Consider the following 26,833-nt stretch of genomic DNA (forward strand, 5'->3'; position numbering starts at 1 on the left):
TTTTAAAAAGTAACTTGTATGTCGGTTGCATTTTGAATTTATATAATAAAAGAATAAGAAAAACGTTTAACACGTGGCATTTCCCAACAGAATAAATGAAAATTCCAACACATGTATTCTAAAGTATATATATATATATCTATATAAAATAAATAATAAAAAAAATAAATTAATTGGAGTCACACGTATAAACTAAAAGTCTATTTAGAATATATTATCATATACGTTATTTAATATACGGATTAAAAATTATCACTAGTGGAAATCATAATAAAGACTTATAATAGACAACCATGTTATCACAACATATGAAAAGTAATTAAGAGTATTTTGAATTATGAGTGATCATAATAACATATAGACAGTTCGGTACTGTGATATAAAATTCTACTGATTCATAAATTCCACCTTTTTTATATTTTTCATTCTCATCTTTATTATTTGATTTTATTTTTTTTATCATTTATTATAATTATTACATTCTTAATTCATATTTTTTAAACTAATTTGAATGACAAATTCAAATCAACTTTTAATATAAATTTTATTAATTCTAAGATATCATAAAATTTACAAACAACGATCAATACCAGCAAGATACAATATCAATAAAAGAATAAATTTAAATATCTAGTTATTTTTTAAAACGTCCTTTTTATCTTAATCTGCGTATAAACTTATATGAATAGAAAATAATATTAATTATTTATACAATAATTTAATTATTTTAATTTAATTTATTTTTTAAAAATATTATATTAATATCTTTTTAAAAATAATTGTACAACTTTACGTGACGTTCTTGTTGCTGTTGACCAGCAAACCTAAAAGAATACGACAGAAATGAGAGTTTAGCGTTGTTGGCAGATAGAAAAGGACCAAATGGTAAAATAGTGGAACAATAAAGAAGGAGAACCTTTCCATTTCGCCGGTGGCCTCCAAAAGCTCCGGCGGTTGGTAGGCTAGAAAAAACATCGAAAGAAGTAAAGAGGAGGGCTACTACCCTTGTCGTTTGGAGCGAACAGCAGCTGCTGCTTGCTGGAGGAAAGGGAGGAGACAAAGAGGACTCTTGTGCTTGAGAAGAAGAAAGGGGAAAACTGTATATTTTTTCCCCCTTTGTTGCCGTTGGAGAAGAGAAGAAAAGGAATGAAATGGGTAATGCAGAGGCGGCATGGGCACGGAGATGGGAAAGGAAAAAATAAATAAATAAAGAGAAAGTTTCTTAAAAACATACTAATTTATTTTTAAATGACTGAATCGGTGTAAATCTAAATTTCATTCGATTATAATTTAATTAAATTAATTTCGAATCATTTAAATCAATATAATTTTTATCTTCGCATCTATCTTTTGGATTTAGTTCGAATCAAATCTGATTTTAATTTAGTTCCCTCATTCCTTATTCAATATTTAATTTATTTTCTTATTATTATTATATATATTTATTTTAAAAATTCAATACTTAATCAAAGTTATATTTCACTTTTTTTCCATTTCCATCCCAAACAATCCGATTAATTTGGACCTGAACCATGGTAGCAAAAAGGTGAAACCGCCACCTTAGCGGCCCTCTGGTCCCAGCCCCACAAGTGTCCAGAAGGAGTAAATCACGGACGGTCATTTTGACCTTTTTTTCATCATGGCTAGCGCAATGGAGGACTTTTAATTCACGCAGGAATCGAAACCAAAGTCTCATGGTAGCAACTGCTCTGTGCTAACCATGCGAGCAAGCCCGTGGGGGCATTTGGACCTGAATCATGACTCATGATGTGGTGGAGTTAGTTCAATTTGATATGGCATAAAAAAAAAAAAAGTTAAATTGAGAGGTAAGGCAGAAGTCATGAAAGTTCCGATCAAGATCAAAGCAAGATACTTCGAGTTATATTCAAGCTGGATGAAACCTACATTTGATGCAATTTGACAAGAGGCAACTATACCACTTGACACTTGTCTCTTTATAAGGATAAGTATTCCATTAAAACTGAATTGAATTGATTGAAATTGAATGGAATTAATTTTTTTAAAATTAATCAAACTGATTGAATTTTTAAATAGAAATCGTACAAATCAAATTGACGAATTGATAAAATATCAAATAATTCAGTTTTCAATCGAATTAATTGAAATAACTAAATTTTTTAAATAATAAGAGAGATTTATTTATAAATTCTTGTAGTTAGAAATTTATAAATTAAATTTTTTTTTGATTAATTCAATTTATTCAATTTGATCGAATAATACATTTTAAAATCAAAATTAAATCAAATTAATCAATTTTGTTAAAATTAAAATATTAAAATAACTAAATTAAATTTTTAAATTTGATCAGTTCAATGAATATATTTGATTTAATCAAATTTTTGTCCATCCTAACTCTTTATTCCTAACCACTATCATTTGGCGTCCAACACTTTTTAAGTTTACCAGACCTCTATTATTGGATGCTCAAATATGGAGGATAGGACCAGTCTGTAAATATGGTGGACCTAAAACGATATGATTAACGACAAATGAGAGGGACGTGAGACACCATACATTATACAAAAAAAATGATAATTTCAGTAGCCACATCTCTGGAGTGGTTGGCCCGGTCCCATAGAAGTTTCCCACCGACCACCAGGGTAAATCGAGAAGCGCATACGGCGGCCAATCCAGATGCCCAGTATCCTTTGATTGCGTTCCCCATTTGGAGGAAAAATTCCTGCAAATACGCCATAGATGAGGATCGAACCATGGATCCCTGAGTTACAATCCGGATGTCCTACCGTTGCACCATTGCCCCAGGGACGAGACACCATACATTATAGAGTGAGAAGAACGTGTGATGAATTGACAACCCCTCAAATTAAACGTGGAAAACTAAGGGTTGTGACCCACCTATTTTATCAAATAGGTGATATTAAAAAAATCCACTCTCAAAGGCATAAGTATGCACACTAAAATCAAACCACTTATTTAGCTCTCCCCCATCTTTTTCCTTCTTTACTGGTTCGATTAGCAGAGTCTGATTTGAACGTTCTGTTAGCCTCAGTTATAATCCTCTTTTGACTTTTGACTGTTACAGAGATTCCTTAAGCTTGTGATAGGATCTACAGTGAAGACCTCCGATCCATCATCAGCCGCATCCTTGATTGTTCTCTTCTTTGATCATGACGGGATCAATTTTTCATCGCGATCAATTGTAATTTTTCGATTTACTTTCTTACAGATAATCATAAAGACGATCATATGGGACCGTTAAAGTCTGGATCCTAACTTAAAAAAAAAAAAAAAGTGGACAGGATCAATCCGTAACCTACTGGTATTAAAAAAAACTAAAATCATGAAATTTATATTTGTTGCCGTTTTGTGGAGAATGGACATTGTAATTAAATGACAGGATGTACAAAGCTGCTATGGTTCGGACTTCAAAATGGGACGAATCAGCCTGCTTGTTACAAATTAACTGGGCCAAAGCCCAACAATTATTATTTTTTATGTAATGAGTAAAATTCTGTCTAATAAGTATTGAAATGCGAACAATTAGATACTACTGGACAATAACGGCACACATTGTATGAAAAATGATAATATAAAAACGAAATATCTAAATAAATAAACTAATTTGAAAATTAATATTTTAAATAAAATTAAAATTAAAATTAAATATTTTTAAAATTTCTTTTTCTACCTTCTACATCTAAGTATAAAAAATTCTAACAATTTAAAAAATTTACACATCTTTTCTTTTTCTCTCTTTAATTGACTATATCTCAAATAAAAATTAAAAATTTTCATCCTTTTATTTATCCTCCCCTCTCCTCCCCACGTACTCCACAAAGCGTACGAGAGAGGATGGCAGAGGTGGTGGTGTTGCTAGATCTGTGGGTGAGTCCGTTCGGGCAGCGGTGCCGAATCGCGCTTGCGGAGAAGGGGGTGGCGTACGAGTACAAGGAGGAGTACAAGGAGGAGGACTGGACCAACAAGAGCCCGCTGCTGCTGCAATCCAACCCCGTCCACAAGAAGGTCCCCGTCCTCATCCACGACGGCAAGCCGGTGTGCGAGTCCCTCATCATCGTTCAGTACATCTACGAGGTGTGGTCCGACGGCGCACCGCTTCTACCGGCGGACCCATACGCCCGCGCCCAGGCGCGCTTCTGGGGCGATTTCGTTGACAAAAAGGTACGCCCGATTGCTATGGCCGCCACCTGTTTGATTGTTGGTTGTGCAGAATATTACCTTGCTAATTCGGCTGGGCCGCCGTACGTTTGAGAAGGTAGCTGCCACGGAGGCTCTAAGCTTCTAACTTTCTTGTCGTGGAGTTTGAGAACAACTGGTGTGAAAGAACCAGGCGGTTGGAAAGTTCTTTCTCTTGGGGAATTGATTATACATTTGATTTTTAGTGTTTTTGGTCAATATTAGAGATTGGTGGGTAGTCCTTACTGTTTTCATTACTGATTGAAGCAATCTTACCTTTCCCTTTTATCACTCGTCTTAAGTTACATATGAACTTCCGGTATTTGTTCCGCTAGCTGTAAATTAAATGCTGACGAGTCGTCTGCCTTCTGCTCTTGCTTCATGGATCAGATCTACGAGTGCGGAACCAGACTGTGGAAGCTGAAGGGAGAGGCCCAACAGGAGGCCAAGAAAGAGCTCATCGAGATCCTGAAGCTCCTGCAGGCTGAGCTTGGCGACAAGAAGTACTTCGGTGGCGACGCCTTCGGCTACGTCGACATCGCGCTGGTCCCCTTCTGCGCCTGGTTCTACACCTACAAGGCCTGCGGTGGTTTAAGCGTCGAGGCGGAGGTGCCGAAGTTGGCAGCGTGGGGCAGGCGGTGCATGGAGAGGGAGAGCGTCGCCAAGACGCTCTACGACCCGCTCAAGGTCTACGAGTTCGTATGCCACTTGAAGAAGAAGTACGGAATCGAGTAGTCTTCCATGGAATCCATCTGGTATCAGCGTTTCTGGACTTGTTTCTTTGTTGTGGTCAACCTCGTCGGTGGTTACTTGTACGTGTCGTGTGTTGTGTGGCTGCTTCGTTGTAGTCGCACTGGCGTCAAAATTTATTTTAATGGTTGTGGTCAACCATGTCGGTGGTCACTTGGTACGTGTCGTGTGTTGTGTGGCTGCTTCGTTGTGGTCGCACTGGCGTCAAAATTTATATTAATAGTTGTGGTCAACCATGTCGGCTTCGTTGTAGCAGCACTGGCGTCAAAATAAAATCGACGTTGGCCCAGAGAGGGCAAACTTTATTGTCAAATTGATAGCTAAAAATATTAATTAATTATAAACTTAATTTAATTATTAATTATTTAATTGTCACAAAACATTCTTGTTTAAAAGTAGTACGATTAATTGTTGCATGTGAATATCTTCCCAAAATAAAGCCTTAGCATTGTTACAAGTTAATAACATAAATACAATTATTTTAAAAATTAACTTGTAAGTGTGTTGTATTTAGAATTTATATAATAAACGAATAAAAAAACGTATACCTTTAAAATTAATATAGTAAGTTAAATATAGATTATATATATATATGTATATAATTTGATTTATTTCTATCGTGGGCACAAAGGCAGAGAAGTGAGAAATTAATTAATATATTTATTGATTCATGATAAGGAAGTGACTAGAATTGTAAGGGCAATTCCTTCCCCAACACGATCGATATCTCACTTTTTGACCAAAGTCAAAACATCAGCGACAATAAAAGTCAACCCAAAGTCACTCCAAACCCAGGTGCTTCCGGAGGGAACCCAAGAAGCCGACCAGCTTCTCTCCGTCTGGCAGCGCCTTCGCCACGCTCTCCCGCTCCGCCACGCACCGCTTCCCCCACGCCGCAAGCTTCGGCGCCTCCGCCTCCAGCGTGAACCCGCCGTACTTCTCGAAGGCGTGGCACCAGACAATGATCGGCGCGACCACGACGTCGACGAACCCAAATCCTTCGCTGCCGAAGTAGGCCTTCTCTCCCAGCTCCCCTTCCAGAGTCTTCAGCGCCTCAACCAGCACCTCCCTCGCTTCCGCTGCCACCTCGCCGTCGCTCCTCACCATCTTTATTCCGGCGTCGAAAATCTGAAAAAAGAGGAGGATATTTAAATTTAATCATCAGTGTCTATCGAGCTAGAGTAATTCGCTAAATATTTCTGAACCTTTTTGTCGGCGAAGTCGGCCCAGAAGCGAGCCTGGGCCCGGCCGTAGGGTTCGGCCGGCAAAAGAGGTGCGCCGGTGGGCCAGACCTCGTCGATGTAGTGGAGGATGAGGAGCGACTCGCAGACGGCGCGGCCGTCGTGGATGAGGACGGGGACCTTCTTGTGGACGGGGTTGGCCTGCAACAGCAGGGCGCTCTTGTCCATCAGGTTCTCCTCGCGGTACTCGTACTCCACTGCCTTCTCCGCCAGAGCGACCTTGCAGCGAAGTCCGTAGGGACTCGCCCAGCAGTTCAGCAGCGCCACCCCCTTCACTGCCTCCATCGACGAAACCTGCTCGATTTGACGATTTCAACGACTCGACACCGCAATGCTCTGTTTCGTAATCTTCTCCCTGGTGGACTCATTTATACTGGGAAGGGATGCGAACGAGGGTGACATCACTGCGTACGTCAGCGACTGTGATTACGAATACTATCCGTTATTGTTCGATTAATCCTAGAGCGATGTTTTATTTTTATTTGTTCTTGGATCTGTTTTGTGTTGGGATTGTCGCATAGGCGATACATGGAGACGACAATTAAAATAACAAATGCCTTCGTGTCACATTAATCCAATCGCTCGCCGCTGCTTGTTTTGTATCGTAAATAGTAAATGCCTTCGTGCCAAATTAAAGGTACGAATTAATTATTTTATTAGGATTATGATAATATTATTATATTCTATAAATTTAACTATTTACTATTATTAATTAAATAATGAATTTGTTTCTTACTATTTCGTTGATCGCTAACCATTAAATTTTTTGGGAAAAGTGGTTAGCGACTTTAAAGGCTTAATGTATATGTCCTTTATATATATATATATATATATATATATATAATTTTGAATTTATATGATTGCGAGTTTTATTGAATTGGAATAGCGAACTAAATTTATTAATTTGTTAATGAACATCCGATTCATTCATTTACAGTCCTAAACTTGGATATCAGTTATAATGAAATCGTTCAGCAACCTAAAAATAGGCCATGCCCATCAAGTTTATCTGTCTTTGATGAGTGGCGTGGGAAAAAATCCTTCGCAATCTAATCATGTTTCCTTAGATTCCTCTCTCTCGATTCTCTCCGACCAAAAGGTAAAGTTCTCTTGTATTTTTTTCCTGTTTCTTTCTTCTTCAATTCATTATTATTGATTTTTGCATTGCAGATTGTTCTTCATTTTTTTATAGAAGTAATTCTGATGGGTAATCATCGCACAAATTCTTCTCCGGAATTACTTGATCGAATCACTTTAGAACAATCGAATCAATCTACGTTGGAAGGTAAAAAAAATAATTAATGAATATGTTCTGTTCAATCTATTTTGTGATCTCTTGTTTGATGAAGAAGAATTTGCGTAAACGCGGTGATTCTGTTCGTAGGAAATGTGAAGTCGCTGACGAGATTGATTCAGGATTTCACCGGCGCAGACGCCGGCGGCCGCAAGGCGCAATGCATCACCGAGATGATGGCCGTCCTCGGCGACATGCAGTCGCAAGTCCAGAAGGCCAACGTTCCACGGCGGAGAGAGGCCGAACTCCGCCGCTGCAACACCGACCTCCGCCGCGGCGCCCCGCAACGGGACAGGGCCAAGCCCCTGGACCCAGCCGCGAACGACACTCCCGACGTCCAGAAGCTCCGCCGCGAGCTCTTCTCCTCCTTCAACGCCCGCCGGAACCTGGAGAGGATGTGCGCCAGCCTCTCCAGGGAGAAGGAATTCATCGCGGCGGAGCTCGCGCTGAAGGTGCGGGAGCTCGGCGAGGCGGAGGAGCTCGTGGAGGACCTCCGCCGGCAGAACGCGGCGCTGCTGGAGAAGCTCAAGGCCTGCGCCCCCGGCGAGAACAGGGATGGAGGCGACGGAGAGGCGCGGACTCATAACTCGGCTCTGCAGGAGCGGAACAAGGCGCTGACGGAGCAGCTGCTGAGGTCGGTGGACACGGGGCGGGTGATGAAGCGGCGGCTGGCGGAGGTGCAGGAGGAGAACGGTAGGGTGGCCGAAGTGACAGTGGCGCTGGCGAGGTTGGTGAGCAGAATACGAGAAAAGATGAACGGCGGCTGTGCAGAGGTGGAGGAGGAGGTGGAGTCGCTGGAACGGCTGCTGATTGGCTTGCAGGGGAAGCTCCTGAAGTTGCACCAACGAAAAGGGAATTAGGTTGTAGGACAATAAAGAGAAAAAAATATATTGAGAAATTTAAATTTAATTGATTTGGTGGAGAGAATATTGACAAAATATAAATGTTTTATTGGTCAGGAGATTATTATTATTATTTTTCATTTTTTATTTAACCAGATAAATTAGCTACAAAAATATGCAATTAATTTGTCGGGCTCTTTCGATTGCGCTCGTTCAAATTTGACCATCGCGCCATTTCATAAAAATCCCCATTCGACCTCCCGCGCTCGATTGCTCTCGCCCGCTACTACATCGCCAAATCCCTAGCTTTTCCCCCCAATTCAACAGCAAGACGTTCGCCGGTCGTCCTTCGCTGGTGCAGGATACTTTCCCTTCTTGTCTCGCATCTCAGTCTCCGATCTCCAAAACCCTGTTCGCACTCCCTCCCGTCGTCTCTTCCTTGCCTTCTTTTCTGCCTGTTTTCAGAGGGATCGGTAACCGATTATCTTTTAATTCGTTCGTGGGAAGGGGAATTCAACTAGGATTTAGCATAGGTTTCATCCGTTTCATGTTTCCACTCGAATATTCTGTTTTTTTTTTTGTTCTCTTCTAGAGACTTTGTGTTCTGAAGCCCTGGTGTCATAGAAGCGACAGAGTCAGAGCTGCGGCTATGGCGGATTTGACTCATTTGGAGAAGATGTACCGAGAGCTCAAGTGCCCAATCTGGTATATAATATCTCTAATTGCATCCATCCTTTTTTCCCCATTCTTGTTAATTATGTGAATACCGTTGAAAGTTTAACTTCATTGACATGTGGTTCAGATATCTGTTATGTCTTAGAAATCATAGGTTGATCAAAATAGTTAACCACAAATAGAATTTTTTCTCTCATGGCAACTGAACTTTTCTTTTTTGAAATCTAATGTGGATTTATTCAGCTGGAGCCTATTGAAATCTGCAGTATCGCTTGCTTGCAATCACATCTTTTGCAAGTGAGTATTCGTTTGATTTAACTGATCTTAATTTTTTTTTGGTATTGTTACTTATTTTACACATCTCTATCTGAACTCAGCTCATGCATTATGGAGTCAATGAAATCTGTGTCGAATTGCCCAGTTTGTAAAGTTCCATACCACCGAAGAGGTTAGCTTGCACAATTTCAATAAGCTATTTTTAAGAAAAATATGATGAATGGTATTCAGTTGTTCAATGTTAATACATTTAGTACTATGCCATCTTATATAGACTTCATTCTCAGTGGACGCTTGCAAATGTGTAAAGAATTTCATCAGCGAATATGGCACTTACTGCAACTTATATCCATGACAACTTTATTAGTGGTTCCAAATACCAACATATGTAATTTCCGATCTTTTTTTTACAATTAAGTTAGAGTAGCATAAGTTACATGTGCAATTACAAATTTTCTATTGACATTGTTATATTTTAACGAACTTTTCCCCTCTTGACTTGTTGTCCATTTGAGGGTTTTTGCATCTTTCCTTTTATTTTCTTAACTCTTTATCAGCACATCTTATTGGATGACTTTGTTGGAACAAGATTTGGAGTATCTCCATATCTCGTTTTGTATAACTACTGTATTATTAGACATCTGTTGAAGACTCCTTAAAGGCTAAAGCTGCAGGAACGAACTTTGCATTATTTAAAACTTGATGTGGTATTTGATTAAATTAGTTGAAGATCTAACATAGATAGTAGTAGGCTGTTGGTGAGTAGACGATATCTCAGAGTGATCTTAATATATGATTATGTGGGAGTTTGCATTTTTGTTGTTTTGCAATTGGAGTGTTTCTTAAGTGTCTGTGTTCTCTTGCAGAAATTCGTGCTGCTCCTCACATGAACAATTTGGTAAGCATTTACAAAAGCATGGAGGTTGCATCTGGGACCAACATCTTATCAATTCAAACAGACACTCCTACTCACGTAGAAGGTGACAATATTGTTCTTCTTTTCTTTTCAACACAACTATAGAAACCACAAAATCAGTTGCTGCAGATCATTAGTTTCTTGTGTCATGAAGCGATGTTGATAATTAGCTGAACGAGATTAAAATCCAATTCTTGTCACTCACATATATTTGTGTTTGCCACTATAAGTTCATTCACTCGTTACGGGATCATGTTTTACTACAATCTGTGAATAAGTGGTTAAGCTTTCCACTTCTATGGTTTTGTTTAACTTGATTAATCTTTGGTCAATTCCATGCAAATATTTCTAGGCGATCAAGAGAAAAACAAACTTGCCAGTGCAATTAGCGTGAAATCCCAAAAGAAATCCAAGAGAACGTCGAAAATGAAAAAAGGTGGCTTCAAACATTCTCCTAAGCATATGCCTAAGCAACCTTCTTTTCCCGCCAAGAAGAGGGTACATGTGACCCCATACCCTATCTCTGAGACTCCATTGAGACCCCAAAAGTTCTCCGTATCAGAAGATCAAGTAGTCGAGCTCACAGAGGACAATGAATTGGGTACATATGAAAGAATGGTTCCAGATAGTGATGAAGATGGTTTACTTCAACCATTTTTTTGGCTGAGAGATGATGACGGAAATGATGAAAGTCCTGAAAAATTAAGTCAGCAGCAGATAATGGAAACTCCTTCGCCGCACAGTGCTCTGCGTTTCAGTGACATGAAAGATTCTGATGATGATATGCCTATTTCAGACACACCTACTGTGAGTGATCTTAGAATTTATATCCGTCCATATCTTTCAACTGGAGCTTTTAATTTAGTAAAACTGAAATGCAGAATAAGTTGGGCATTGCAGAAGATTTTGACAGCGAAATGTTTGACTGGACTCAAAGAGCTTGCTCTCCTGAGCTATGTTTGACACCCCAAAGAACGCAGGCAATTCTGCTTTTGAAATGTTCCATTCTCTTATTCTTCTATTTTATGTTTTTGTGTAATTTATTCTTGTTAAAATCGTGTTAGATGCAGAATCAGACTAGGAAGAGGATTTTGCATATGCCAGAAGAAAAACGGCAGGACTCTGATTCTGTGGTTGCACCATTTGATATAGTCACAAAGGATGATGATAAAGTTGGAAGTCATGGTGCAAGAGAACAAAATCATAGAAAAAAGAGAAAGCGAAAAGGTAAAAGAATTTCAACACTAAGAAAATCATCACAGAGATATCAATGTGATAACAATAGAGAGGATATTAATTCTGAAGAAATCTTCGAAACAAAGAGTCCTATAGAACAAAGGAGAGAGAAAGTCCATAGTAAACGATCAGTTAACTGTAAAGAATTTAATAGCCCTACAGATTCAAATAACAAAAAAGATGCTGCTGCACCTAGGGCTCATGAAAAATCTCCAAGTTTATCTCCCCAGGAAAAAAATTTGGATGTTAAAAAAGAAGATGCTATGGTAACTGATCGATGTAACAAAAGAATTAAGGTGGCTTATCCTAAACAGGATAGAAAGTACTTCAAAAAATCAAATGCTGAACAGGTCAAGTTATTTGGAGATATTGAAGATTCTGGAAACGAAGCAAACAAACAAGAGCAAAATTTTCAACTAAAGCTTCCAGATGTGATTGAATCAATTCATCAGCTCGGTAAGCAGAGGAAATATTCTAAAAGTTTGCCAAATGAAAGAGTTAAAAGGATTCATAAATGTCAGCTGGAAGAGATGAATGCTGATGATTCTGAGCAAAATGAGGGTAGGAGTTCTAAGGTGGATGCAATTTCAATGGACAGTCGTGAAAGTAAAAACAATCAGATTTTGTCCAAGACTTTCATGAATTCTCAAACAGATTTGACTATCAAAGGCACACTCAATTGTAGAGTTTTACAGGGCAGTGTCTTGAGAAGATGTGAAAAGTTTAATTCTCCAGTTCAATGTGCTTTCTGCCATTCCTCAAAGGATACGGAGGTATGTTTTACTTGTTCTGAAGTGGTTCTTGTTGATTATTGTTAGGAATTAACTAATATGGGAAAGAGGCTTCATAGGATTCTGGAGAGATGATGCACTATTTTAATGGGAAATCCGTAGCTCCAGATTTCAATGGTGGCACTAACATTATACATTCTCACAAGAATTGCACCGAGTGGTAAAATCTTCTTCATTTCCTTGCTATCATTCTTAGTAATTTTCCTTAAATGTATCTTGGTACTTTGAGCATCATGAAACAATATATTTACTGTGAAGGGCCCCTGACGTCTACTTTGAAGGTGAAATTACCATCAATCTTACAGCTGAGGTATCGAGAAGCAGAAGGCTAAAGTGCAGTTGTTGTGGTTTCAAAGGTGCAGCCCTTGGATGTTATGAGAAAAGTTGCCGAAAGAGCTTCCACTTCACTTGTGCTAAGATAATGCCAGAATGCAAATGGGACACTGTAAGTAATTTGTGGAGATTAGTTTGCTCGTGCAAGAACATGCTTGGGATTATTTAAAAATAAAAGGTCTAGTCGTATGAAAGCAATCAGGTATGGCCCCCCAAAAGAGGATAAATAAGAGTAGTTGCTTTAGATGATAGATTTTATAGTTATATGAATTAAATCAGTTAGAGTTGTATGAAGTAGAGAGTGATTGAAGATACTCTTGATGTAATGAAAGAGTTTTAATTGTTGTAATAACCTTGAGTAATATTGGGTCGAGGGATAAGGTCCATGACAGTGTATCCTAAAAAAATTGAGATTTGCATTGGATAATTTGTTTTTTAGTCTTTATCCATGACGTATCTCATGCAACCATTTTCCATTTGAAGCGGGAGCAATGTTATTCAGATTTAAATCCTTAAATCTTGGCAGAAGGTCTATTGGATCTAAGTTGCTCACTATTAGTTCAAGTATTTTTTTTTTTTACACATGATGATTCATATTAGTTACCTTACTCCTGCACAGTAATGGTTCAAAATGTCAGCTTGACATTCTTTAATTAGCATCATTCTTTTGATTAAAATTTGTGCTTTAACCGTGGCAGCAAAACTTTGTGATGTTATGCCCTCTCCATACATCTACCAAGTTACCATATGAAGTATTACAATTTCAAAGGCAAAGAAGAAAGAGTTCAACGCCAAAAAGGTGAGCACCAGCGGATAGAATTTAAGTATTTTACTACATAATAATCAAATTTACTATGCGATTTTATTTGACTGGTGAACCGATGGAAAACAGTAGATCTTCTCAAGTATCACCAACAAGTAATCCTTGTGACGATCAGAATCAGTTGTGGACCTGGCCATCAGGTTCTCCTTCAAAATGGGTGCTCTGCGGTTCAGCACTGTCTGCTGAAGAGAAGGTAACTGCATTTTAGGGTGATGGTAAATGGAAACCAACGGTTTCCCAATTATCCTAACTCAAAAGTGCCTTACAGGAAACGATTACTAGATTTTCTAAGATGACTGGTCTCCCCATTGTAAATACTTGGAAACCAGAAGTTACTCATGTCATTGCGTCAACTGACTACGGTGGTGCTTATAAGAGAACCCTCAAGGTTTTGAAAGGCATCCTAAATGGAAAATGGATACTGAAAGTCGACTGTAAGAAACTTACTGGGTAGCTTTTAAAGTCATTTTGGTTGCTTATTAACCAGGAGGCATTGGTGCTTGACTACTTTTTGTCTTGTTTCAGGGGTTAGAGCATGCCTAGAATCAATGGGACCTGTCGCCGAGGAGAAATATGAAGCCACTATTGATGTGCATGGTATCAGCAATGGCCCTCGAGTGGGAAGATGGAGGGCAATAAATAAGGTAAATCACCTTCAGTATTTGATTTTATTTGTATGCACGATTACAATGCAGCATTCAGCAAGGATTGAGAAAAGGTCCATAATAGTATGCATGATACCTGATTTTTATTAGCACGAAAAACTCCATATAGTAGGATGATTGAGGAATAAGAATTTCTCCTAAAGGATCAATTGATGGTCTTTTTTCTGCTGACTTTTATTAAAGTCAAACCATTGATATATGCAAACCGGGTGCAAGTTAAGACGTTTACATTTTTCCAGCAAATTTTTGTCTGGTTTGCCAGTGCATTCTTTGGTGATACCTAATTCTTGCCCCACCATAAGCATAACTATGTTTATGTATATAAATTTATATTTAACTTTTCTGTTGCAGGAACCAAAGCTCTTTAGTGGATTGACATTTTATTTCAGTGGGGATTATGCAGCATCGTTCAAAGGCTATCTGCAAGATCTTGTGATTGCAGCCGGAGGGGTTATCTTGCAAAGGAAACCTATCTCGAGGGATCACGCAAGATTGCTGGGTGACTCATCAGTTGTCAAAACATTGATCGTGTATAGCGTCGAACATCCTGAGAAGCATAACGTCGGCAGCAATAGAGTCATTGATCGTAGGCGTTCTGAAGCTGAAGCCCTTGCTGATGCTTCAGGATGCAGTCTGGCTACCAGTGCTTGGGTTATTGATTCAATAGCCGCTTGCAAGGTACAGCCTTTAACTCGATGAAAGATATCTTTGATCTCCAACGGTCACACGATCAAATTAAAACGGTTTTCCTTTTTCTATAACCAGTTAATTTTTTCCTTGAGTGGTAGTAACTTGCAGTAGAACTAGACAAAATTTAGTGACATGTTTTGCAATCCAAGTGAGCGCAAATGACGATAAATCCGTTTATTTTAGTTGAACAACTGAAGTCCACGGCAAGTGGTTCGTAGTTGTACCCGATGTGCCTTGGAATTCTCGACCGTAGGTTATAAGGCAAGCAACACGTATCAATTAGGTTCCCAAAGCGTTGACTACTCTTTTATTATTTCTCTCCTTGTCTTGATGGTGCTAATATCTTATTTGATATTAATCAGTTTTCTAAAGTATTGACAAATCCTTTTTTTTAAAAAAAAATCGTTAATTGTTAAAATATTGACACAAGAAAACGAGGGCCGCATTGAACAGTACAACAGCAATTATTCTCGTATTCAACGGACGCAATATTTATGATTCTCACAACACTTTCATACAGCACATCTCCTTGCTTGTCCCATTTAAGTCTTGGATCCCCATTAATACAGTATCAAAATCAGCAAACAGTTGCACAGTCGCAGATTAGCAACCTCAGAAATTTGTTGAAGGTCAGCAAGATTCGACCTTGACAATCGCCAATGACCATACCAAATCCCTCAACCACATGGTGTTGACTTGTATTGTATATACGCACCACCACCAAAACATAGTGCCTCATCACCTCACATGCAAGCATTAGCTGTACGCATTTAGCGCCTCCAGTTCCTGCCAACTCAGATTGAAGGGTAAGCAATCGAAGGGAAACACTGTGGAAGTGGAAGGAGTAGTTGGGCCTCTGTGACCGCACTTTACTGCTTCCAATTTCCATGGCAAACTGCAGTGGTAGAGAGAGAGGACAGAGACAGTATTCCAGGACAGGCCGATGAGTAGCTCAGCAATAGTGCAGGTAGGGAATCTCTCTGCAGTAAGACCCAAAGCTCGCGCATTTAATTCTAATTACTCGGAGTAACCGAACTCAGAGAGAGTAGGGACACTGCTTTTGATGCAATTTTGAAAGATCCGTCCTGGCGCTCCCTCTCTCCCTTGAGCTTTCCTGTTAAAAACTTTTGTTGTTTTTTGAGCTTGGACAGATGGGTGATGCGTGGGTTGGTCCCCTACAGCTCAACACTACGCAATGCAATTTGGAAGGTGGTGGAGAGGCCTCGGCGTGCGCCTGCGGGGAGGTAAAAAGACATAATAGAAACTGCCCTTTTGGAGCGGAGTGAGAACTGCCTGCCCTTCTTCTCTCCTTCAATTTCTGCTGGTTTTGTTGAGAAATTTCAGGAGTGGGTTACCTTCCGAGTGATTTGATGCTTCCGGGAGATTGTTGAGGGGGCCAATTCGGCCTAAAGCTCGGATCTTTACTAACCAAGGCAAAGTCTCTGGTAAATGAAATGTTGGTTCTTGTTCTCTCGTGTCGTAGATTCCTTCGCATTTGAGGTTCTGGTGGGGGTTGTGGAACTATTTGATGTATTCGTTGCGGTGATTAGCTGGTGGATTAGGTCTAGGGTTTCTGGGATTCGCGGCGGACAGTTAGCGCCGGCTTGTGCGTTCTTGCATCATTTGTGGGTTTGGTGCTGGTTCCTTTTCTTCATTACGTGCGATTGGCCTCAGAGTAAGGATTTGTAAGTTTTTTTTTGAGAAGTTTTAGGTTTTTGTGAGTATTGATCGGAGCTTGTACAGAACAGGCAAGGGGTTTAAGGCCTCTGAGTACTTTGTGCCTACAAGTTGTTTGACGGCGATTTTCAGAGTGCTCTACTAAGGGTGATCACAGGTTCTTGCCGAGATCTTCGCTGCGTTCAATTTAATTGCGGCTTGTTGACGATGGCCTGCAAAAAGTTGGGATCAAAAGCTGATCCCTTTCAACGACAAGGGCAAGCCTGGTAAGCTACTGTTTTCCGCGTGTGCATCTGGATTTTTCTTATTCGTGTCTTCATTCGAAATGCTCCTGCCAAATATTTCCTTGATCAGTCAAAACATTTATATCAAACAGATCACAAGGGATCTAAATAGTTATCTTAGTTTCTCAATTTACTTCGTTTTCGATTTTTAACTCAGGTGACTAATAATGGTGTTCCCACTAATATGTAATTTTTGGTCCTGAAACTACTATCAGGGACATGAAGAAAAAACAAAGTTGAAGCTGAAACATCTGCTAATAATTGTGATGAAGTTGAATGAAGTCTTTTTCTTTGCTCACAGAGATACTAGTAGCTAAGAAGAAAAGCTAGAAAAAACTAGCTTTGGACAGTTTATGAACATGATCTCGCCTCAAACGTCACATAGTGTCTATAATCCAATGTTCATTTTTAGAAAGGCTACATTATGGTTTTTCCCTGCAACTCAACTCTTGAAACACACATTATATAAAGAATTACCATGAAGATCTTTACTAACTTGGAAGTTGACGTCTTCTCCAAATTATTCTGATAATTGAAACATCATCTTAACACCAAAGAAATTCTTGTCCATTTTCAGGTTCTGCACAACGGGACTTCCAAGTGATGTTTCTGTTGAAGTTGAGGATATGTCCTTCCATCTTCATAAGGTGAGTTTATTAGGTATTTGTTCAAAAAGACCTTACCGGAACAAAAATTTCTATACGATAAGAGAAAAAAAACAGCTGTGTCAATATTTGTATGATCCAGCTTTCCAAATTGCTAGTCTACGTTTTTTTGTTGTTGTTAATTTCATGTTTTTTTTTTCTGTTTGTCTCAAAAGTTTTGTTGTGTCAGCTTTGAGCCCTTATGTTATTATTTCTTTCAGTTTCCTCTTCTGTCAAAGAGTGGACTTATGGAAAAGCTTATCAAGGAGATCTCTGATGAAGAAGAGAATTGTGTGGTGAAGCTACATGATATTCCTGGTGGGGCTAAGGCATTTGAACTAGTAGCAAAGTTTTGTTATGGTGTGAAGTTAGAACTCACTGCCTCAAATGTCATCTACCTGCGTTGTGCCGCTGAACATCTTCAAATGACTGAGGAAATAGCAGAAAGCAACTTGATTGCGCAGACAGAGATCTTTTTCAGCCAAGTGGTTCTTCGTAATTGGAAAGATTCGATCAAAGCACTCCAAACATGTGATGATCTTCTTCCTCATGCAGAAAACCTTCAGATCACCAAGAGATGCATTGATTCTTTAGCTGTCAAAGCTTATGCAGATCGAAATCATTTTAGCTGGCCCATGATGGAGTATGGCATGATGCAAAGCCCCGGTGGGAGCGTCTTGTGGAACGGAATTAGTACAGGAGTTAGGCCTAGAAATTGTAGTGCTGATTGGTGGTATGAAGACGCGTCCTTGTTGAAGCTTCCTTTGTTTAAGAGGCTGATCTCAGTCATGGGATCTCGAGGAATCAGACAAGATGTAATAGCAGGCTCAGTAACATTTTATGCCCAAAGGCATTTGCCTGGTATCAGTAGGCGCCATAATCTAGCACCTGTTGCTGTCACAGCTGCGCCAACCGAAGACGAACAGAGACATCTTCTCGAAGAGATTGTGAGTTTGTTGCCTTCAGAAAAAGGCTTGACATCCACTAAAGTCTTGTTTGGTCTTCTTCGCACCGCCATGATTCTCCGAGCTAATCAATCATGCATTTCAAACCTGGAAAAAAAGATAGGATTTCAGCTGGACCAAGCCAACCTGGAAGATTTGCTGCTGCCAAACTTTTCATATTCCACGGAGACACTGTACAATGTCGACTGTGTACTTCGAACACTCGAACACTTCCTAGCTATGGATCAAGTTGCCAATGGGGCATCGCCTAATTCGGTTGACGAAGACCAGTTAATTGCTTCACCTTCTATTGCACCCATTACTACCGTTGCCAAGCTAATTGATGGCTTTCTAGCTGAGGTCGCATCGGATGTCAACTTGAAGCTGCCCAAGTTCCAAAATTTGGCTGGGGCAGTGCCTGATTATGCACGACCGCTAGATGATGGACTTTATCGTGCGATCGACATTTACTTAAAGGTAATCATTGAAGCTTTGCTATTCATAATCAGATGTTTCACACAGCCAATTTGTTGAATCTATCAGTTGAAACAATGTGGTGCCTGTCCAGGCACACCAATGGCTCAATGAAGCTGAAAGGGAACAGCTCTGCCGGCTGATGGACTGCCAGAAACTCTCCCTGGAAGCCTGCACTCACGCGGCACAAAACGAGAGGCTTCCGTTACGAGTAGTGGTCCAAGTGCTCTTCTTCGAGCAACTTCAACTGAGGACCTCCATTGCCGGTTGCTTGCTTGTCTCCGACAACCTCGATGGATCACGGCCTCTGAGGAGCGGGCTGGTTGGTTCCGGTGACGCCGGAGGTTGGGCAAGCACCATGCGGGAAAACCAAGTGTTGAAGGAGGGAATGGACCACATGAGGATGCGGGTGTCGGAGCTCGAAAAGGAGTGCACAAATATGAGACAGGAGATCGAGAAACTGAGCAAGGTGAGGAAGGTTTGGGGTGGTGTCCAAAGGAAGCTGGGATTCAGGGTCAAGTCCCAGATGTGCAGTGCTCAGCAGGAATCTGTCAGCGACCATCAGAAGATTGAAAAGTCGCCAACAAAGAACACAAAGCACATGACCTTTCACTGACGAGGGACGACCAGTTTGTAATCCTAAAAATTCTCTTTTTCTTCTGCTGATTGATATTTCTCTTGTTCTAGTAACTGTAAGTGTGCGGTTTGTATCTCAGTTCAGTTAGGAAAAGTTGATGTTAACTTGACATTATTATCAATCACTGAACTCAAATCTGCGAATTGAGAATTTCTCTGCGAAGCAATTTACAGAATAGATAATTATGTAATTGCAAGCTCATACAAGTCTATTTATTTATCTGGTAGTTCACACTTAAAAAATAAAATAAAATTATGTAAAAAGTATTTTAAATAACTTTAATAATTTTAGAGGTATTTTTGAACTTTAGGGGACATTAGTTCATTTAATTTATGTTGCTCGAATGTATTACGTGTCGGTCCCTTACGAATTTCTTATACCCTTCCCGTACAACGTTTCCAATTGGTGTTTCATTTCGGACTAGTGTAGGGTACAAAAGTGGGCCGATTGTATTCCAGTAATGCTTATTAATCCTCTCTCATCGTGTCGCCGTTTCAGTTCTTCCACCGCAACCGCCGCTCGGGAAAAAACCCTCTCCACGTAGCTCGTTCTTCAACTACTTGGCCACTTTTTTCACGAGCACTGCCCGAAGCCGGGGAAGGAGCAGCCGGATAAAGATTGGGTTCCTCGGATTCCCGTGTCCGATCTTCTCTTTTTCATTTTTGTGAAGGAAGGCCTGACCTCTTTTTCCTGCTGTAGACGCCGCCCGGATTGAAGGCGTCGTCTTAGGGTTGTAGTGAATAAGATGGAGAAAGTGGAAAAGGAGGATTTTGACCCCTGATAAATTCTCGTTCTTTCTGGCCGTTTCTGAGAAATGTTGGCAGGACGTGGAGACAATTGAAAAGAGGGATCTGCTCGAATACTCTAGCTATATTTTCAGAGTGGTTTATTGAGTAAAATTTATCATTTTTTACTTTTAAGAATATGAGTGCTTGAGAGTCTTCGTTGTGTTTCTCTGCGGATATGTTCGGATCGTGGAGTTTCGGTTGGGTTTCTTTTGGAAGGTCTATAATTAGTAACGAGCGTTTGTGATTTCCATGGGTAGTGAAGGCTTATTTAAGCGAGGCTGGAAACGGCTCCAACCAAAGAAGCAGGCCTTTACGAGTATCCGAGTTGCTGCTGGCTTCGCCAGAGAGAGGCTCTTGTTTCTATTTGACAGCCACTGGCCGCTGATCTATAGATTGTGCGTGATTGCTGCTAGCTTTCTACTTGGGCTTTTGTCGCAGTGGAGAGACTGTGCTGTTAGAGGTGTAAGGTCCGTGTTTACTTTAGGTCCAACAGCACTATTCGTCATTCTGTGGAGTTGCTTCCTTTGCTTGGCTTCAACGACATCACTAGTTTATGTGCTTCTGAGTCTGGTTTGTTCCTATCAAATTAATTTTTCACATGTGAACACTTTCCTTATTTGATCTTCCTTTCGACATTTACGTGAAACTGAAATAGCGCTGGGAATATGACATCAATTTGCTTTCATGCCAAAGCTTCATGTTTTGCCTCTCTCTTTATCTTCTCTAGTGCATATGTTGATTAACTTATTTATTTTTGATACATATTGCTGTTCGCCTTTAAATTTATTCCAATACTTATGATTAAATCCATGTTGTCTGAATGGGTCATACAAAGACAAGCGGAAGTGTTTTGAAGTAACTGTACGTCACAGCAGTATGATTACATTATATTGAAATATAAATACTTGCAAACATATTTTTCCTGTTCATTAGATGGTTTGTTGAAATAAAATTTGAATCATTTTGTAAGATATTGCTTTCTCGTTGGTGATGTGCCAAAGAGTTTGCTTTCTATCCTGCACACAACTTGTAATTCTACTGAATCATTTATTGATTTAGAATGTTTGTTACGAGAAGTCTATCTTTTTCCTTTTATATTCATTGTATATCTTTCTTCTTAGTCTGTTATAACTGTTTCCCTTTTGTACTCCTTTTATTCACTCTTGTCTCTTCTCTTGTTCTCTCTGATCAACATCTTGATTAACTTTGAATTCCTGTATTAAGAATGTAGGAAATCGATCAATTGCCATTGTCATGAAGCCATGCTACTACCAATTATTTTGGATTGGTTACATGAATCTTATAACTCTCTCGAACTCTATGTAAGGTTGTATTGCAAGGTCCTTTAAATCACTTTCAATTGTATTAACTTGAGGTTTCTTTTCTCTCCTACACCTTGCAACTCTAATTCTAAATTTATTCAACTTGTTTACCTATAGAATCTACTGGTCATCTTATATTGTAATATTCTTTTTCTATCATTGAATCAACGTATTGGAGCTACACCTAATTACTCTTGGTAATAATTTTTTATTTTATCTTTTTTTGGTAATCTTAAACATCTGTCTTAGCATTCTCCTCTTTGCTATATTACTTTTTCTTTCAAAATAAAGTTCAATTTTACTTTGTCTATAATCGATCAGAAGTTGTCATGAGATGATGTTTATGTTTTATCTGATTTACACTTTCCATGCATGTATTGCGATTTCTGTCAAAGATGCATGGTTTTTGTTTTAGAATGCATGAGCTGCTGTAAGTGATATTTTTCCCTCACAATCTTTTTTTGGCTTTTAAACATTATAAGTGATATATTTTTTTCTTTGAAATGTGTGTTTGTTCTACCACACATTCTCCTTGGTTCCTTTTCAACTGCATAAACATGGTGGAACTTTTTTATTTTTTGGTTCACATAGGTTGACAATGTATTCCATTTCATGCATTGATGTGATTTATTGAGATTTCAGGCTTTATATATTTCACTCTTATTTGTTTGATTGTATCATTTCTCTTATCTATTGGTGTTCACGTAGCCTTACTGAGAAGAGAGAAATATGTATCTTAACCAGAGCTTTTTGTCTTGCAAGAGAATCCAAATTTTTTATTTGGAAGGAAGACCAGTGATTCTTTGTTACTTTTTGGTATTAGTGTTGTAACTAGTGCTGGGGTGAGGCTCTTTAGGGGGTCAATTAACTCCAATATACTTCAGAACAATACATACTACACATGCAATAATATATGTTATTAAATGACTTTTAAGATTCTTGATGATTGTGAAACTATTTGAATGATTTTTCTCAATAATTGATTATTATTTTTATACATTTCATTAAATATTTTTTGCATTTTTATTGTATTTCATTACCCTCATTTCAACTGGCTCTGCCACGGGTTGTTCCAGGGTGCTGCTTTAGTGGTCGTTAACTATTTGGGCTTTACACCTGGAATTTTTATTGTTGGGCATTATGGAGTTTTAATCATGTGGATATATGGATACTTTTGGATGACGACAATTCTATTAATAACTGCAGGTATGCAAACACATTTTCATACTAAATCTGTACTGACTTTCTTGTACTTTTCCAGTAAGTAGATATTTAATTCTGATGTGGGCAGGTTATATGTTCTCACCCAATCGTGCTTACTTCTTAATCTTGCTGGCAACTGCATATTCCATTTATTCTGTCTATATGCGGGTTGGACTACTAGGAGTTTTCTTGTCGATGAATCTTTCTTTCATCTCTAATCATATTTTAAATAAGTTGCACCAAAGATACAACTATACTGATGAAAGTGTACATGTGGAAGAGCAAAAGGATTCAGAACCAGTCATGGAAGACTTTTCTGTTGACACTGAATATTCTCCTCCGATAACTGAACCCGAACATGTGCAGTGTTCTAAATCAGCTTGCACTGTACCCGAGGTATCAAGTATTACAAATACTAACAAGGATGCTTCCCCTAGTAAGGTTGTTGTAGTCGAACCATCTTCATTGACTGAGATGAGAAGGATAATGAGCTGTTCAAACCATTATGAAGTTCTGGGTTTTCTCAGGAACTCAAATATTGATACTAAGATACTAAAGAAGGAATACCATAAAAAGGTGTGCAATTTGAATCCTTATTCACAGGTGTTTCTTAAATTAAAGAATAATTTTAGCTGATGCATAGGCCTACAGAACAATATAATTTAGGTTGTATGAATTGATTCTAGGTCTTGCTTGTGCACCCTGACAAAAATTTGGCGACAGGAAGTTTACTAGCATGTGAATCCTTTGACAAGCTCAAGTTCTCATATGAGGTAAATTACATATAAAGTGTTTTAGAGGGCAATAATACAGTACCTGATGTTTTTTTTATACTTGTGGGTAATACTATGCAACTAATGATCAATAAATTTCAGGTTCTGTCAGATTTAACTAAGAAGAAACACTATGATGAGCAATTGAGGAAGGAAGAATCTGGTAGAGTGTTTCAGAGGTCTTCAACTGCATCTCATAAGGTATTATTTATAAGATGAATGCTGTAAGCCTGTATCTATGATTATTATTTTAATTTTTATTAGTCATGCAAGTGTCTCTACATGTTTCTATATTCTTGCATGCCATGTAAGAGGCAATCATACAATAAAGTATGTAATTTTCTCTTTTTATATACTTTTAGTAGCATAATATGGTAATATTTCATTATGGAGTTTACACTTCTTTCAAAATTGTTGTCATATAATTAAGAGTGCATTTGTATGTGTTTTATCATTGATTTTCCATTGCCTGATATTTGATGGTTATAATAATAAATATGTTTGTTGTAACAGTGAAATAGTGTCCTTTTTATGGTCTGATTTAGCTGGTGTAATATATTTGACAATTCTCAGTTTGGCATGTTGGATGAGTAATTTTATTGTCTGGGATTTGAAGAACTGATGTGGCCATGCAATTGTGTTATATCATAGGGAGGGGTTGAATACTGTTCAAAAGAATCCAGGCGCATTGAGTGCACCAAGTGTGGAAATTCTCATATATGGATATGCACTAATCGAAATAAAGCTAGGGCAAGGTGGTGTCAGGTGAAACCTAATCAAGATTTTAATGTTACAATCCCCAGGTCATGTGCTAAGACTTTGTTATTTTTGGTGTTTGACTGTGGTCTCTTTCTATGTTAGGATTGCCTCCAGTGTCATCGAGCCAAAGATGGAGATGGGTGGGTAGAAAGTCCACGCTCGACAGCTGTAATATCACCTGGGAAGGTATGTTTTAGATGTTTATGGGTTGTAAAAGTTTCCAACAACCTCTATTTCATCTCACTCCTTGTGATTTGCTATTGTTCCTGGAACCTTCTTAGGCAGGCATTATCATAATTGCATTTGTTTCTCTGAAAAGTGGATAATTAAATACTTGGAGGTGGACTAATTAGCCAAAATTGCAGCATATATGCCTACTCAGAGTGGGACTGGAATTAATCTTCACGCTGTGAATTAGGATACAATAGTTGTATCGAACTCTTTGGAAGCCTTTAAAATAAGGAAGCGGATAAGGATCATGCGTGGGTCCATGCTCCATTGAAGTGGGGAAGATAAGAGATATGCAGTTTCAAAATTAGCAACTAAGTTTTAAGCACTGTGACGAAAATCTGTGCAGATTGGCTTGCAAGTTTTCATTGAGTCACAGAAACTAAATCAGAGGACTCCTTTTTTGTGATTTTTGATTTATGAGTGTATAAAGCATCATTCGTCTGAGTCAGCCTTTTTTAACAGAATAAATAAATACATGCAGAGATATAAACTTCAGGAAATATCCTTTTTGAAAATTGACTCCATAATTTTGTATGGCCTAAGAGACACTTTGTATAGTGCATATTGCGAATGTTCTCGTAAAACTACAAACACTGCTTGGAATCCTTCATCTTGGTAATTTTCTGAATAACATATGGAACTCTTAATTTGCTGGGAAAAATAATTTGATTTTTTTTAAAGTCTTGACAAAATGAACCAGGCACACGATCAGGCCCTTTATACCATAAAGCAACAGTTTCACAACCATTACCATTCCTGTTGTTTCCTGTTTCTTTTAGGCTAAGTTTACTTGGATAAAAAAAATAGGCGGGGGGGGGGGCAGGGAAAGTAACACGACAAGAGTTATTCAGGCTCCGTGTACAATATTTGTGATCCTTTTCCTTTCCATCGCCTGCCCTTCTATCTTTTCATCCAAGCATACTCAGCCTTAGTGAAATTTCCCTTGGTTTTCCTCATTGCACTATATTTTATTTTATTTTATTTTCTTTCTCAGATGGAAATACCACGAGCCTTTGTATGTGCAGAGAGCAGGATATTTGATGTGTCGGAATGGGCAATTTGTCAGGTGAGCATTTGTGTTTGATTACTTTGTTGCATTACAGAAACATTATAAGACTGTCTTATATTACATATGATAGATTTTGTTAACTCTGGAGTAGTAGCCAAGATTTAGATTTGTTCTTTTAGTTTTGCATCCATTATATATACCTTCAAGTTGGTTTTAGTTTAAATTCTTGAAATAGAGAAACTTTTTTCTTCTCAGGATTATAAAACAACAGAGAGGGTAACTCAACCTGATGATTTGTTAATTAAAAATAAGAAACGAAGTTACATGATTTGTCATTCAATTAGTAGGGAAATATTATTGCTTTTCTAAGTCGGGAACTGCTGGTCTAATTATGATATTTCTTTTTTGAGGAAAGGGGAATGCCAATGGCTTGCCCACCTATTTTATGTAATGTATGTAGGAGCAAAACACTCATTTGGTGAAGGTGGGTTTGGAGCCCAGAACCTTAGCTATACCTTTCAAGGTCTTTACAGATTTTGGTATTAGACACATTCTAACCGATTCCCAAAATGTCATCTTCTATTTTTATTGCTATGATCATCTTCGAACATAATTTAAATAATTCACAATGCGATTATAATCAATGTCCAGTCATTTTCATTTAATTCCATACAATCTGATATATGCAGGGAATGTCTTGCAAGCCTAATACTCACGGACCAACCTTTCATGTGAACAAGGTTGGTTTGGATATGACAGGGCTGAGATCTAATCCTTCTAGATATCCATGGGGATTATATGCTGAGATGATTACCGAGGACTGAGTTTGAGCTGTGGCTTCAGAAAGCTTTAGTATCTGACATTTTCTCCGAAAGTCCAAAGCGTAGAAATAGCTGGCCATTTAAGATCAACCTGAAAGGCATAAAACCATGGCGAAAATCACCATAAACGGATATGATGAAGCCTAAAGAGGTAAAAGTTTAGTTGAAGAACTGGCTTCTGTTTCTTGCAAACTGACAATTGACTGTGGAAGAGCTTGATGGCCTTTAAAATTTCACCTATTCATCAAGTCATGGCGTAGGCTTCTTCGTGTTTCCTGATCTTTTAACCTCTTGGTGATGGAACCGAAATCTGAAGAAAGATAAAGGGTTGAGTTCAGCAGATGCTTGCTTACAAGTGGTGAATAGAAGGAAACGATTGTGGGGAAAATAAGGAAAATACTAAGTGGATCATTTGTGAATAGTTATCACCATGCTGTAGGCTAAGCTGTATCTTCTCATATGTTGTACTCTATAAACAGCTCAAAAGTATAGTTATTCCACAGCTACTAAAATTTGTAAAGCAGCAGTATTGTCAATTGAATTAATCACAAGGAAAATG

The 26,833-nt window shown here is 38.6% G+C and overlaps 5 protein-coding genes and 1 pseudogene across 5 annotated transcripts; 5 read left to right on the plus strand and 1 right to left on the minus strand.

The window, feature by feature from the left end:
* Window positions 1–3,825: 3,825 nt before the first annotated feature.
* On the plus strand, window positions 3,826–5,215 carry LOC141842105 (putative glutathione S-transferase). The gene is made up of 2 exons (XM_074730323.1): window positions 3,826–4,161; window positions 4,567–5,215. Exons 1-2 carry the CDS (start codon window positions 3,835–3,837, stop codon window positions 4,909–4,911), a joined length of 672 nt encoding a protein of 223 aa, XP_074586424.1. The 5' UTR covers window positions 3,826–3,834; the 3' UTR covers window positions 4,912–5,215.
* A 491-nt stretch (window positions 5,216–5,706) lies between these two features.
* On the minus strand, window positions 5,707–6,452 carry LOC141842116 (glutathione S-transferase U25-like). Its single transcript, XM_074730333.1, has 2 exons — window positions 6,132–6,452; window positions 5,707–6,054 (listed from the first exon to the last, which is right to left on the minus strand). Exons 1-2 carry the CDS (start codon window positions 6,450–6,452, stop codon window positions 5,707–5,709), a joined length of 669 nt encoding a protein of 222 aa, XP_074586434.1.
* A 918-nt stretch (window positions 6,453–7,370) lies between these two features.
* On the plus strand, window positions 7,371–8,321 carry LOC141824585 (uncharacterized). Its single transcript, XM_074711896.1, has 2 exons — window positions 7,371–7,452; window positions 7,552–8,321. Exons 1-2 carry the CDS (start codon window positions 7,371–7,373, stop codon window positions 8,319–8,321), a joined length of 852 nt encoding a protein of 283 aa, XP_074567997.1.
* Window positions 8,322–8,952: 631 nt separating this feature from the next.
* On the plus strand, window positions 8,953–14,717 carry LOC141824593 (protein BREAST CANCER SUSCEPTIBILITY 1 homolog). The gene is made up of 14 exons (XM_074711908.1): window positions 8,953–9,008; window positions 9,222–9,275; window positions 9,356–9,426; window positions 10,121–10,234; window positions 10,523–10,977; window positions 11,052–11,150; window positions 11,235–12,179; window positions 12,257–12,357; window positions 12,456–12,642; window positions 13,229–13,329; window positions 13,426–13,546; window positions 13,622–13,787; window positions 13,879–13,997; window positions 14,370–14,717. The coding sequence occupies exons 1-14, from the start codon at window positions 8,953–8,955 to the stop codon at window positions 14,715–14,717; spliced, it is 2,937 nt and encodes a 978-aa protein (XP_074568009.1).
* Window positions 14,718–15,937: 1,220 nt separating this feature from the next.
* On the plus strand, window positions 15,938–19,512 carry LOC141833540 (BTB/POZ domain-containing protein At1g30440-like). The gene is made up of 5 exons (XM_074721017.1): window positions 15,938–16,383; window positions 16,457–16,651; window positions 17,247–17,316; window positions 17,535–18,734; window positions 18,826–19,512. Exons 2-5 carry the CDS (start codon window positions 16,593–16,595, stop codon window positions 19,345–19,347), a joined length of 1,851 nt encoding a protein of 616 aa, XP_074577118.1. The 5' UTR covers window positions 15,938–16,383; window positions 16,457–16,592; the 3' UTR covers window positions 19,348–19,512.
* Window positions 19,513–19,899: 387 nt separating this feature from the next.
* LOC141832628 (uncharacterized) lies at window positions 19,900–26,833 on the plus strand (annotated as a pseudogene).

This window comes from Curcuma longa, chromosome 1 (assembly GCF_044706935.1).
Source record: "Curcuma longa cultivar G26 ecotype Majalengka, Jawa Barat chromosome 1, ITB_CL_G26_1.1, whole genome shotgun sequence".
NCBI classification, from domain to species: Eukaryota; Viridiplantae; Streptophyta; class Magnoliopsida; order Zingiberales; family Zingiberaceae; genus Curcuma; species Curcuma longa.

Coding starts and splice junctions, on each gene's coding strand:
- LOC141842105 (XM_074730323.1), top strand. CDS start 3,835: ATGGCAGAGGTGGTGGTGTTGCTAGATCTGTGGGTGAGTCCGTTCGGG. Junction 4,162..4,566: donor GCGATTTCGTTGACAAAAAG/GTACGCCCGATT, acceptor TTCATGGATCAG/ATCTACGAGTGCGGAACCAG.
- LOC141824593 (XM_074711908.1), top strand. CDS start 8,953: ATGGCGGATTTGACTCATTTGGAGAAGATGTACCGAGAGCTCAAGTGC. Junction 9,276..9,355: donor TGCAATCACATCTTTTGCAA/GTGAGTATTCGT, acceptor ATCTGAACTCAG/CTCATGCATTATGGAGTCAA. Junction 13,547..13,621: donor CACTGTCTGCTGAAGAGAAG/GTAACTGCATTT, acceptor AGTGCCTTACAG/GAAACGATTACTAGATTTTC.
- LOC141833540 (XM_074721017.1), top strand. CDS start 16,593: ATGGCCTGCAAAAAGTTGGGATCAAAAGCTGATCCCTTTCAACGACAA. Junction 16,652..17,246: donor CAACGACAAGGGCAAGCCTG/GTAAGCTACTGT, acceptor GTCCATTTTCAG/GTTCTGCACAACGGGACTTC. Junction 17,317..17,534: donor TGTCCTTCCATCTTCATAAG/GTGAGTTTATTA, acceptor TATTTCTTTCAG/TTTCCTCTTCTGTCAAAGAG.
- LOC141842116 (XM_074730333.1), bottom strand. CDS start 6,452: ATGGAGGCAGTGAAGGGGGTGGCGCTGCTGAACTGCTGGGCGAGTCCC. Junction 6,055..6,131: donor CCGACTTCGCCGACAAAAAG/GTTCAGAAATAT, acceptor CTCTTTTTTCAG/ATTTTCGACGCCGGAATAAA.
- LOC141824585 (XM_074711896.1), top strand. CDS start 7,371: ATGGGTAATCATCGCACAAATTCTTCTCCGGAATTACTTGATCGAATC. Junction 7,453..7,551: donor GAATCAATCTACGTTGGAAG/GTAAAAAAAATA, acceptor TTCTGTTCGTAG/GAAATGTGAAGTCGCTGACG.